Source organism: Nicotiana sylvestris, chromosome 5 (genome assembly GCF_000393655.2).
Source record: "Nicotiana sylvestris chromosome 5, ASM39365v2, whole genome shotgun sequence".
NCBI lineage: Eukaryota > Viridiplantae > Streptophyta > Magnoliopsida > Solanales > Solanaceae > Nicotiana > Nicotiana sylvestris.
Window position 1 is genome coordinate 89026745 of NC_091061.1, and position 14219 is coordinate 89040963.

The 14219-nt window shown below is 42.2% G+C and overlaps 1 protein-coding gene across 1 annotated transcript; it reads right to left on the minus strand.

Annotated features, from left to right (window-relative positions):
* Positions 1–1371: 1371 nt before the first annotated feature.
* On the minus strand, positions 1372–1734 carry LOC138868951 (uncharacterized). Its single transcript, XM_070146532.1, has one exon. It carries the CDS (start codon positions 1732–1734, stop codon positions 1372–1374), a length of 363 nt encoding a protein of 120 aa, XP_070002633.1.
* Between the last annotated feature and the right edge of the window lie 12485 nt (positions 1735–14219).

Genomic DNA, 14219 nt, shown 5'->3' on the forward strand with positions numbered 1-14219 from the left:
TTAGGAGCAAATTTTCCTTTTGCTTCCTGGTGATGGGGAAGGATACGCCTTAAAACGAGTTACCCCACTTCAAAATTTCTAGGCCGCACTTTCTTGTTGTAGGCACGAGCCATTCTTTGTTGGTACAACTGCCCGTGGCAGACCGCAGCCATTCGCTTTTCATCGATCAAGGTTAACTGTTCCAGACAGGTTTTAACCCACTCACTATCTTCAATTTCAGCTTCAACTATGATCCGGAGAGAGGGGATTTCAACCTCTGCGGGTATTACAACTTCAGTGCCATAAACCAAAAGATACGGGGTGGCTCCAATTGACGTGTGCACAGTAGTGCGATATCCCAACAATGCAAATGGCAACTTTTTATACCACTGCCTGGAACTTTGAATCATCTTTCTCAAAATCCTTTTGATGTTTTTGTTTGCTGCTTCGACGACACCATTGGCTTTGGGCCGATAAGGAGTAGAGTTCTGGTGTGTTATCTTGAATTGTTCACATATCTCTTCCATCAAATGACTATTCAAGTTTGCAGCATTGTTTGTGATAATAGTTGTAGGAATGCCAATACGACAGATAAGATTGGAGTGCACGAAATCTACCACAGCTTTCTTGGTGACGGATTAAAGACTGATGGCTTCAACCCATTTCGTGAAGTAGTCAATGGCAACTAGTATGAATCTATGCCCATTTGAGGCTTTCGGCTCGATTGGACCAATAACGTCCATACCCCAAGCAACAAATGGCCAAGGCACTGACATGGGATGCAGTTCCGTGGGAGGCGCATGAATCAAATCACCGTGCACCTGACACTGATGACACTTCCGAACAAAGCTGAAACAGTCCTTTTCCATGGTTATCTAGAATAGCCCACTCGAAGAATTTTCTTTGCTAAAACATACCCGTTCATGTGGGGTCCGCAAACTCCCTCGTGTACCTCATGCATGATTCTTCCAGCCTCTTCTGCGTCAACACATCTTAACAATTTGAGGTCCGAAGTTCTCTTGTACAAGACATCCCCACTCAAAAAGAAACCACTCGCGTGCCGCCTAATGGTTCTCTTCTGGTCTCCACTGGCTTGCTCAGGGTATTCTTGCGTTTTCAAAAACCTTATGATGTCATTATATCATGGTTGGGTATTTGGTGCTGTTTCAACCGTATTACAATAACCATGCCTTTCCCGGATTTGAATTTCCAAGGGATCAATATGGGCATTGCCTAGGTATGGAAGCATTGATGCTAAAGTGGCAAATACATCAGCTAGTTCATTATGGCAGTGAGGCAAATGTACCTGAACTCTATTGACTTGAACCACTTGCCAAGTTCTTCCACATGTTGCCTATAAGGAATAAGCTTGACGTCTCATGTTTCCCATTCTCATTGAGCTTGTCGGATAATCAAATCTGAGTCTCCCATGATTAATAGTTCTTCGACATCTTGGTCGATTGCCATGTTCATACCCATAATGCAAGCTTCATATTCGGCAGTGTTGTTTGTGTAGAAAAATCGAAGCCTGGCTATGGCCGGATAATGCTGACCAGTGGGAGAGAGCAAGATTGCCCCAATTCCAACACCTTTTGCATTTACCGCTCCATCGAAGAACATTTTCCAAGCATTGATGTATTCTGATATTGCCTCAACTGAGTTTACCTCTTCATACGAGAAGTAAGTATTTAGAGGTTGGTATTCATCATCGACCGAATTTTCAGCCAAATGATCTGCTAACGCCTGGGCTTTCATTGACGTGCGAGTGACATATACTATGTCGAATTCAGTAAGCAGGATCTGCCATTTTGCTAGCCTCCCAGTGGGCATTAGCTTTTGGAATATGTATTTTAAAGGATCCAACCTGGTTATGAGGTAAGTGGTGTAGGCTTGCAAATAATGCCTCAGCTTCTGAGCGACCCAAGTCAAAGCTCAGCAAGTCCTTTCCAACAAAGTGTATTTGGCCTTATAACTGGTGAATTTCTTGCTCAGATAGTAAATAGCCTGCTCTCTCTTTCCGGTCACATCGTGTTGCCCGAGGACACAGCCGAAAGAATTTTCCAAGACTGTCATGTACAAGAACAAAGGCCTCCCTAGCTCAGGTGGGACAAAGACTGGCGGATTTGATAGATATTCCTTTATTTTATCAAAAGCTTCTTGACATTCATCTGTCTACTTGACTTCCACGTATTTCTTCAGCAATTTGAATATGTGTTCACATGTGGATGTCAACTGGGCAATGAATCGGCTGATGTAGTTCAATCTACCCAACAAACTCATAACATCCTTCTTGGTTTTCGGAGGAGGCAAATCTTGAATAGACTTTATCTTTTTTGGGTCTAACTCGATTCCCCTCTGACTAACGATGAATCGTAGAAGTTTGCCGGATGGTACCCCACATGCACATTTGGCTGGGTTCAGCTTCAAATCATATTTGCACAGCCGCTCAAAGAACTTTCTCAACTCCTGAATGTGGTCGTCCTGGGTTTTGGATTTGATGATAACATCGTCCACATACACCTCTATCTTTTGGTGCATCATATCGTGAAAAATGGCAGTCATGACCCTCATATAGGTCGCCTTGGCGTTCTTCAGACCAAATGGCATGACTCTGTAACAATATCTACCCCAAGGTGTGGTAAAAGCTATCTTCTCCGCATCTTCTTCATCCATCAACACCTGGTTATATCCTGCGTAACAATCCACGAAAGAGTGTATCTCATGCTTGGCGCAATTATCAACAAGGATGTGAATGTTCGGCAAAGGGAAGTTATCTTTGGGCTTGCTTTATTTAGATCTCTGTAATCCACACACACCCGGGTCTTCCCGTCATTCTTTGGCACTGGGACTACATTAGTTAGCCATGTGGTGTACCGGACCACTCGGATTAACCCCGCTTTCAACTGCTTCGTGACCTCTTCTTTGATCTTGTCACTGATATCAGTTTTAAACTTTCATTTCTTTTGCTGGACTGGGGGACAGTCTGGGTAACTAGGCAACTTATGAACCACCAAATCAACACTCAGTCCTGGCATGCGTCATATGACCAAGCAAACACATCTCTGAACTCAAACAGGAGTTGGATTAAGGCGTTTCGGGTTTTTTCGTCCGTGTAAATACTTATCTTGTTTTCCCTGATTTATTCAGAACTACCCAAATTAACCGGTTCAGTATCATTTAAGTTCGGCTTAGGTTTATTCTCAAATTGTTCCGATTCTCGAATTATTTCCCTAAAAGCCTCTTCGTCATCGTATTCCGATTCTTGGTTCATCACTTCATAGTTAGACAACGTGTTTGGATCTGGGCATGAAGTCTGCAAGCATCTCATGTTATTTAAAGCCACATTGTTAGAACTGAAAGAAGAAATAAAAGAGAAAAAATAATAAAATCAGATATAATAAAGAAAGATGAACGATGAAATATTGATTTCATTTCTTGGAATTAGAAGATAACAGGGTTTACATTGGAAAATTAAAAGACAAGAAACTAAAGAAAACATCCGAGTTACACCCTGAAATAACTCGCGATGCGGGAAAGGTGGCAGGACAGGTCTACCGGGACTCCCGCCTGATCGGGAATGGCGTAGCCTTCCAATTCTGCAGTTTGGCATTAGGTCTCATATACAACACCTCAGCGGTGCTTGTGCCTTCCCCTGGTTGAACCATGTGGGCTTCATACAGTATCATCCTCATGGCCCCATAGATTTCTTCAATTTCTTCGGCCATAAATGCCTCATTTTCTTCCTCCTCATGGTATTTTGTCTTTACAAATGTTCTGTACAGATGCGGCACCGGCTGAGGCAAAGCCCAACCATCATTCTTTCTATCATTTGCCCACCTTATATCAGCTGGGGTGGGTTGGAAACCTACCCTGAAGAACTTTTCACTAGCAGGCAGGGTGATGAGTTCAGCTATTCCTTGAAATGATTTCCCGAGCCCCTTCCCCAGTTTGAAACCATATCTGATCATTTCTTTGGCCACCATGATTAATGCATTAGAAAGAAAGGGTTGGGGGCAAGGGTTCCCTCTTCATACTAGTCTGCGACCACAATTTCAAAGGCTTGATAAACTATGTGCTCACTTCCCTCTCTTGCCTCAAGACATGGGACTGATGGGTCCCGATAAATTGATTGCTCGTCTTCCCTGTGGACAACAATCTCTTGATCTTCATGCTCAAATTTTACCATCTGGTGAAGGGTAGAGGGTACAACCCCCACTGCATGAATCCATGGCCTCCCCAAAAGAAAGTTGTAGGATGTGTCCATGTCCAGAACCTAGAAAGTTACTTCAAAGTCTACTGGGTCGATGGTCAGAATCAGGTCGATCTCTCCAATTGTGTCCCTTTTTATACCATCGAAGGCCCGTACACAGACATTGTTGGGTCGAATTCTTTCGGTCCTGATTTCCATGCGATATAGTGTTGAGAGTGGGCAGATGTCTACTCAAGGGCCTCCGTCCAACACAACCCTTTTCACGTAGTACCCTTCGCATTTGACTATCAGGTGCAGGGCTTTGTTATGTGCGGGCCCTTCTGGGGGCAAGTCATTTTTGCTGAAGGAAATCTGGTTGATTGTGAAGAATCTTTCTGCCATTCTCGCCAATTGTTCTACAGAGGTCTCAACAGGTACATATGCGTCGTTAAGGGTCTTGATCAGTACCTTCTGGTGTTCGGCAGAGTTCATCAACAAAGCCAACAAGGAGACTTGTTCGAGAAATATTCGAAGATGGTCGATCACCTCATAATCTGCCATTTTTATCCTTTGAAAGAAGGTCTCCGTTTCTTCGGCACTCACGGGCTTCTTAGATGGGAAGTGCTTTCTAGTGGCATTTTTCACCTCTTCCAAATTAGAATACTTTTCAACGGGGTTATTTTCTTAAACTTCTCCTGAGATTTCTTTGCCCTTATTGGTCACCACCGTTTTGTTGTATTTCCAGGGCACAGCGGTAAGATCAGTCATGGGCTTCTGTGGCACACGTCTAATAACTACGGGCTCAGTCAGCCTTGGTGGATTAATTGGCCCCCGCATCACATAAGCCCCCTTGGCCACATACATCTGGGTTGTCTTGTTCAACTCGAATCTCCTGGGAGGACTCAAAGTCATCTGCTTTCCTTTGAGGACTCGCGGGACATAAAGAAAAGCATCCTTGGGAGGTATTGCCCCAGTTTCGACTTCAACTTTCTTCTCTAACTTTGGAGGAGTGGTTTTGTTCTTTTCCTCCCCTTTATCTTGCTTCGGGGCAGCTTTTGATTTCTTTTCTGCATCAGCGATGGCAAAGATGGCCTTCAATGCTGGGTCAAACTCCTTATCCTCACAAATCATTCCGATTATTGGCCCGTTGTTAAGGGCCGGCAGTGGGTTGTTAGTCACATTGGGAATATCTTCATCCCTTAGCACTATCTTCCTCTGTTCTATCAAATCTTCCACAGCTCTTTTCAAAGTCCAACAATTTTCAGTATCATGCCCCTCAGCCCCTGAGTGGTAGGCACATCGGGTGCCACGTTGGTAAGAGGGTGATTCTGGGTTTTGCCTATTTGGGGGTACGGGCTACAACAAACCCATTTGGACCAATTTTGGGAATAGTCTAGAATACGATTTGCCAATTGGAGTGAAGTTTGATTTCCTTGGCGGCTCCGAGGCACGAAAGTTGTTTGTGGAGGTCGGGGATTGTAGTAGGATCGGTAAGGAGGCTGGTTTTAGGGAAATAGAGCTTGGTTCCGGTTGGCTTGTTGTTGTGGCCGGACATAAGGTTAAGCATTCATGACCGGGTATGACTAAGGAGCATAAGTCATGTCTTGGTGGGGGTAGTAGTGTTGTGGGGTTCTTTCTGAGAAAAGGGATCTGGGAGCACAGTGTTTTCTTGCACCCGACGCTGCCATGTATGTTTCTTCCTTTTTCTTGCCCTTCACTACTCCTCCACACCCACCCCGAATGGCTTGGGAGGTGGATCTGATAGCATATTGGCTTAGAATTTGACCCGTTTTCAACCATTTTGCCAATCTTGATGGCTTCAGCGAACGGTTTACCCATTGCGGACATCATATTTTGGAAGTAGTCACCTTCCTAAGCTTGGAGGAAAACTGTGACCATTTCAACCTCATCTATCAGAGGCTTTACCCTGGAGGCCTGCTCATGCCATTTAACTGCGTACTCTCTTAAACTTTCCGAAGATTTCTTTCTCAGGTGTGTCAATGAGTTTCGATCTGGAGAAATATTAATGTTGTACTGGAAATGCCTGACAAAATATCTAGCAAGATCATCCCAGATGTGCCAGCGGGATATATATTAGTCCATGTACCACTCTAATTCGATGCCCACCAGACTTTCTCCAAGATAGGCCATGAGGAGTTCTTCCTTTCCACCGGCTCCTCGCAGCTGGTTGCAATATATCTTGAGATGAGCAATAGGATCACCGTGTCCATCATACATCTCAAATTTTGGGGTTTTGAATCCCAATGGTAGGTGCACATGGGGAAACATGCATAAGTTGGCATAGGATACACTTTTCTGTCCATTCAAACCTTGTATGCTTTTGAGACTCTATTCCATACTCCTCATCTTTCTCAAAATCTATTCTTGCTCAGGAGTTTTGGTGGTCTTTTATTTTCCCGCAATGAACTCAAATTGGGGTGGTTGAGGGTAAATATAAGTAGGAAACTGAGGAGGTTCTATTTGGAAGGTGGGTGTTTGGAAGGTGAAAGCTGAGGGGTCAAAACTGGGCCTAGGCAGTGTAGGTTGTGCTGTGGCCGAGCATGGGAGAGTAGTGAAGATATTTGAAAATGCACTGGACATTAACACCTGGGGCGGACCTTAGAAGGTGTTCCCACAAAATGAGCTGAGATAGTTGGGTGTCCTAGTGGTGTGTTTGGGTGACTGATCGGAACAATGAAGGCACCACTTGCTCTAGGAAGAAGTGTGGGGAATCCCGGGATGGCGCTTGGAGGCTCTCTTCTATTTGCCCAAGCGTCCCACATTTCCATAACCCGAAGATGCAAAATTTTGTTTTCTTCGGCAGCTGCCGATTCTAGGGTCGGGATGCCCGATATTGGACTATCATCCATGATGGGAACTGTTGGCAGAGTCATTTCCGAAGACATTTCGACGCTTCCCTTTGATCTCATAAAGTATGGGTGCAAAGCCAGATTACCTCAAAAACCAACTACCATTCTATAAAAACCTGGACTGGGAATAGCAGCAGCAAACGGTCAGTTTGAAACAAATAACAAATAGGTAATCGCACGTTGGGATGTGATGCACCTATACAATTAAATGCGTTTCTACATGTTTTGCAACGGTTGCATGCTTCATCCCAGCTTTACTTATTCTTTCTCGTTTCTCTTCTTTCCATTTCCACTCTCTTCCCTTTTTTTTACGATCGAATCCTATGTAGATTGCCTATGTATCATGACCTCGCATGAATCAGACTAAGCGTAGTTCTGGGCGCAATAAATGTAAAAATAAATAACAAAATATTTTGGGATTTACAATTTTCATAAAAAAGAAAATGCTCTGACTACAACGACTCAAACTAACAGATTCTAACAAAGAAAACAATAGACTCCTTTGATAAGATGACAATACAGACTCAAGAACTGACTAACAGACTCTGACGAAAGCAAAATACATAATCGAAAATAAACTAACAGACTCCAACAGAAAAGACGTAGACTCAAGTAAAAATCAAGAATACTTTATGCTCCTGGTGCCTGTGGGACATCATTCGGTCTCGTCGTAGGCCTAAATGCGAGATCCCCTTACAGTCCCTCCAAATCACTCATAACTTGGTGAACGAAAGTCATCACTGCAGCAAAAAAGGTGGTACGAGTCATGTCCTCGCACATTTGGCACTTTATGGTAATGTATTCAGCGATGGTTCTAATCCTCTCTCTAATCCTGCCCTTTTCCCAAAGCAACCGCTCTATCTGCTAATTTCGGGCTTCTAACACTTGAGAGTCATGAAGATGTTGATCTTGCAACTAATGTATTCCTTCCTCCATCTGAGCCATCAAATCATAACAGTGTTCTCTATCAACTTTGAAATCTTTTGCCTGCTTGGCTACCTCATTCTCAAGAGTAGTCACCTTTCTTCTCAGGCTGGTGATTGTCCCTTCGTTCTTTCTCTTTATTTGTTGCACAAACTATGTCTGGCCTTTTACATTCTCTGCTAATTGAACCCGGGCATCGGCTAGACTAGCCTCAGCCTTTTCTAGGTCATCTTGGCACTCAAGGGCTTTCTTTTTCAGACTGCTTATAAGTCTTTCGTCCGCTCGGCTTCTCTTTGGGTTTCTAGCAGCTATTTTCATCTTCCGGATTTGAGCTTTGAGAGATTCATTCTCTTGAGTCAGTTTTTTCTTTTCTCCCTCGTCTACGGCGGCTTGCAAACCATTTTCAAACTGAAGGTCCCTGACTTGCCTTTCTAGCTTGCTTATTTTGGCCCTGTAGCTTTCTTCTTTTGCTAACCATCCCCACTGCTCTTGCGAGTCACTAGTAAACTGTTGAACCTGAGCTCTCTTAGCAAGTCTCTCAGGAATCTAAAATCTCTTACCGAACCAAACAATGTACTTAGGGTTCATCTCACCTCTAGCTAAATCTTGCACCATGGTCTTAGGTTCAAGAAACCTACATTCATTCCACACCTGGTGAATTCTCCCTTCTGGAAATGCATCTTTTGGGCCCAATTCAATGACATGTTTACTCAAATCTTTGTCATGGGGGATGGTTTAAAATCTTCCTAATTGGCGCAGAACCCTACGGGGAGCATACGGCTGGATGCTCCGGATGCCCATCAGGAGGAGATAACACACTTCAAGTGTCATGTACACCACTTCGGTGACAGGAAGACATCTGAATGCCCACTCAATTTTATCGTCAGTCAAGGAGCTTAAATGTGTAAGCCAAGCTTCAGTACCTTTGGGGAATTCAATACACGCCACTCGATTTTCAAATTCTTCAATACAACTTAAACCGGTCATACCATAATTCATATGTCCAACCCGGTGACAGAGATGTTCCTGCATCCATAATAGTAGTAACAGATTGCAGCCTTGGAAAAACTTTCCCCCTTCCCGACATATAGTCAAGGCTCGGTATAGTTTAGATAAGATCAGGGAAACCACAGTATTGTTGGCTTTCTTGATTGCAACATCGACCATTCCTACGAGACCCACCTCTATATTACCATCTTTTTGCGGACAGACTACAACACCCAAGAATGCTACAATAAAAGCCAAACCCCGTCTTGCTTCCCATTTATCTTTATTTCCGGCATGGGTCAGACCGGTGTTCGGCTCTCCAAAACCTCGAGGGTTACCATAGCGTTGATACAAGAATTGGAGAGTGCAATACCCTTCAGATAAATTTCCATCCTGAATATCCCGACTAATACTCAGCAAATCCAGAAATATGTGGGGAGATACTAGTCTTGGTGACAATGGATATCTACTTGTAAAGTTTCCATTAATGCCCGCATAACCTGCAACTTCCTCTAGTGTGGGTGTGAGCTCAAAGTCAAAGAAATGGAACACGTTGCGAGTCGGGCCCCAAAAAGGTATTAATGCTTCAATTATGTCCAACCTTGGCTTGACGTTCAACAGTCCGACGAGGCCTCCCAGAACTTTTACCATTGTTTCTCTACTGCCTTTCCCTAGATCATTCCACCACATGTGGAGCTGTAAGGGGATGTCTTTAAGGACTGTGAAGGGTTCAATTTTATTTGTGCTCATCCTGTACATTTATTAAGGTGATTTAATGACTCATTTTGACCAAAAATGATACTATTTTTTCAAGATTTTACTTCAAAAATGAAACCCAGTTTTGCAGATACGGCCTTTCAGCACTTCGGGGAAGAAGATTTTAAGGTTGTGCCTGCTAACCGTACAAAAATAACCAAAGGGGCTGTTCTTTCATAAAGAGCCTTCCGGCGCCTTTTTTGAGGACATTCGGCTTATTTTAAACAGGAGTCATCACCCTGCTTATTGTGACAAAGATAAAATTTTGTTGTTTCTGGGCTATTTTTGCAAAAAGGAAAGTTTGACCCGATGGGGGTTGCCTACATATCCCACATCTAGTGAGAATCAAACTGGCGTAGTTCGGTCAGATTAGACGAAAATAAACCAGAAAATTTCTGTCAGAATTTTGGCAGAGTTTCAGCATATTTTGGACACTGATTTTCAAAACAAGTAATTATCTCTCCGAGCCCTCACATTGATTTTCTTTTCCCAACTTTTCTCCTATTATTCATAAGCCGGTCAACATGCAAATCCGAAGCAAATAAATGCACAAGTAGCAAGTAGGATGCATTAGGATGGTCTTTTCATTTTGGGTACACCTGTCCTAGACAGACCCAACCCCTGTGTTGAGTCTCCTAATTCAAATGCACGTGATGCAAACAAACGCTCCTACTAGGGATCCGGCATGAGGCTTTGTTATACTAGGTTTAAAACCTAGGTTTATTGTTCTAGACCTGGCTTATCCGAGCGGACAACTCGAGCCGAGGGGGGGAAGCGTAGCAGGAATACAGAAGCTTCACCGGATGAGCAACTTGTCCGAACCTCGTTCTAAAATGGGATAAGACTCTAGACAGAAGAGAAGCCACACGAAGTTCACCCTTATCCATGATTTAAAAGACTCAGACAGAGGAAAGGTTTCGTAACAGTTTATATACAGTTCACAAAATATCAAAGCGGTAAAGTATTTAGCACATTAGGCTCAAACATGTAGAAAAATCAGATAACAGATAAAGCCAATCATAACGGCTATTCTAAGCTCGAATTCTTGAACCCTGAACCAGAGATTCTGGGTTCGATCCCCAGCAGAGTCGCCAGAGCTGTCACACCTCCTTTTTTACACACCCGAAGGTAGTATAAGGGAGTTTTTCTAATTTAAGTGACATTATTCAAAATGGGATTAATTATTCATTTTTTGTTCAGAGTCGCCACTTGGGATGGTTTGTTTTCTTGTGTCCCAAGTCACCGGTTTATTTAATCCCAAATCGAGGAAGATTTCGACTTTCCTTTTGAAGTCTGTGAACCAGAAACTTTGAGTAAGGAATTCTGTTAACCCGAGGGAAGGTGTTAGGCACCCCCGGGTTCCGTGGTTCTAGCACGGTCGCTTAAACTATCATAATTTGCCTATTATATGATTTTAAAACATGTTTTACCCTATGGTATAATTTTAAATTATTAACCACTTTTAATTAATTTTAGAAAGATTCAACATTATCTAAAACACATTTTTGAACCACGCCACATGAAATACACCCACGGTCCACGACACATTTTATTTAACGTTGTTGAGATTTGGATTTGGGTCACATGAAATGCACACCCGAGTTTAAGGAAATTAATTTAAATAGTGCGCCTAAAGCAACTACGCACTTTAGCTTTGCGAGGACCATGGAAATTTGTTAAATGGCACGCCTCGAGTTCTAAGTATTTTAAAAGAAATAATTAAATGAGGGCCACGCATTTGGAGATTTTTATTTGGCGCGACGCACCTCCATTCCGATTTTTAAAGGAAGCTCGAACTAAGCTTTCGAGGGCCATAAACTATTGATGTTATTTACTATGGAACACCTCAAATCCGATTAATGGAGCTTAATCAATTAAAACTGAGTGTAGTCAAAGGTTCCCTTTAAACTAACTAAGATGGATTACATGAGGGAAAGCTAATCCATTTACGCAAAAGGCTTGAGCCAACAAATGGACTGATGGCCCAACAAAAGAAATACCTGGATCTACTCAAAAGAACTTTCAGAATTGGGCCACATGATGAGCCCAAATTCGGATCCCTGCAACTATTGAGCACAAGGCTCCACATCAAATCCCTTCAACATTACGAACGACGACGGAAGTTGCAAGTGAATTCAAAATGGGCTAACAAAGAGACTAACACATGTGCAGGCAAACTTGGAGTCATTTTCGACTTATTTGTAACCAATCCTATGACATCCAGCAGTGATTTGATTTTGAAAGCAAATGTGAATTACGATTCTAATAACTAATAATAAGCAAGCAGGATTTTTAAATTTCAATAGTTTCAATCTCATATCAACATGGCTAGTCGTATTACTTTTGCACAGGGGTTAACCAACAAGTAAATGATATGTTAATGAATACTTGGTCAATCACTAACACCACATCAACAACAGGCCTAGTGCTGAACTCGATACTTGCTGATTTGGCCCATAGGTGACCCAATCCACAAACAACTGCACAACACTCAACAATAATAGCTTTTCAATAAACCTCAAATAAGCATAACTTCGAGCATGATCACTGACTCTGCATGAACATATACCACTCAAAGCCTAACCGAGCTAATTATGAATTAGACTTTAGCCATATTGCTGGTGAATCAGATAATGCTGAACCTAGGACATTGGATTTCTACTAGTGAACAAAAAATCATTCAAAACGTGTGTGAAACCATGGAGATGAACTGAAGGTCCAAAATATGAATACTAGCACCATATTACTTCTACTAATAACTACAAACTACTTATTTAAAGCCGATTTAGACAAGAGTGATCATAGTAAATTAGAAAACCAATCAGTGAAACAAAAATGGGATAATTTCTATGCTTCAATTCTTCATTTTCAATTCATTCATCAAGTTTCCACCTCACAGCCAACAGAGTTACAAGGTCGTGTACCTGGGAAATTAGAGGAAGCAAGAAGAAAGGAGGTTTCAGTGGATGAAGAAACAACAGCAGATTTCAGCAATAGGAGTAAACCAGTCAACCAAATTTAAAACTAGAAAATGAAGTGCAACAAACCAAGATCCAGTTTCAAACACACAATCAACCCAGCAAACATCAAAACCCGACGTCGATGACTAGACCTCAAACCATATCGAAGCCCAAGCAATCAGAAATTTATTCAGGAAGTGGAGACTTCACATTGCAAACCAGAGACTTAATGTAACAGTGAAAAACTTCAAACAAACTGAACCCAAAGCTTTTCAGCACAAGATCAAGTCATTTTCACTCAAAAGGATTCAGAAATTGTTTTGTAATCAAAGAACAACTTAAAATTCAGGGCAGAATTCCAATGAAATAGTATTTTCTTCTTAAATTTTAGCCATCTGTTTTTTTTATTTGTCTAGCTCTCTCCCATCTCTAAAATCTTAATTGAACCCCAAGTAACTATGCCTTTATAGGCAAGTTACTAGGGCAGCCTTAAGAGTTTAGTTATTTCATTTTTAGTCCTTTTCAAATTTTCCTTTTTGCTACTTAGTCCTTCATTTTCTGACCTGCTGATCAAGTTAGTCTATTTTTGGAGCTTCTAGGTACCTTCCTAAGTGGTTACTGAGAGATTTCATATGCCCTTTACCCAAAATACCCCCTTAGTGCCCTGTTTTTACCTTGAAGCCCAGCCAGATTTCGAGTATGGGCTATGAATCCCCAAACAAGCTCATTGTTTCAATAGACATGGGCTCAGACACAAACCAAATAGAATTCCTTTAGAATGAGGTCTTAGACTGACTTTAGAGCCCAAATAACAAAGGTAAAACCCAAGCAAATTCAGAAAACTTAAAAACCAAATAAATCGACTAATTAATGATCACAAACATGCGGGGAACTAATTAAGCTAATAAATTAAGCTAAGTGACCAAATCAAAAGTTCTAACAGGACAATTAATAGAACTAGGCAAATCAGAAAACAAATTAAAATAGAGGAAAAGAACAAAGGTGACACATAGACGATTTTGAAAACAAAAATGAACAGGACTTACTAGCTAAACTTGAAATCAAAACTGAGGCACTGATTCGACCCAAAATAGTGGCAAACGTTTGTTCTTGGTGAAGAGCAAACGAGTGACACTATTTTGTGCCAAAACCAACTTGAAACAATCGAAAAATTCCTAAAATGACTTGCATGCATGATTCCGACTTTAGGCTCTTAGGGCTCGACTCTTCGATTTGATATTCGAGGAGCTCCAGAGATGTTTGAAGGAATCTGAGCGAGGATTTGGAATGAGGGAGAGAAAACGGTCTTAGGGTGTTTATTTGGGGACAATTAGAGATGGCGCCGCCACCAGAGAAAACAAGGGTGGCGCTAGGGTTTCTCCTTTGAACCTATATTCGAGACGTTCCAGGGTGATTTGAAAGAAAAGAGTGACAGATTTAGGATGAGTAAGGCTTGGGGGTTCTTTGGTGTTAATCTGGGGTCGATTGGCGGTGGCGCTGCCACCCTCAGGCGGTGGGATTTCAGGGCGGCTGCTAGGATTTTTGAGTGGTTTC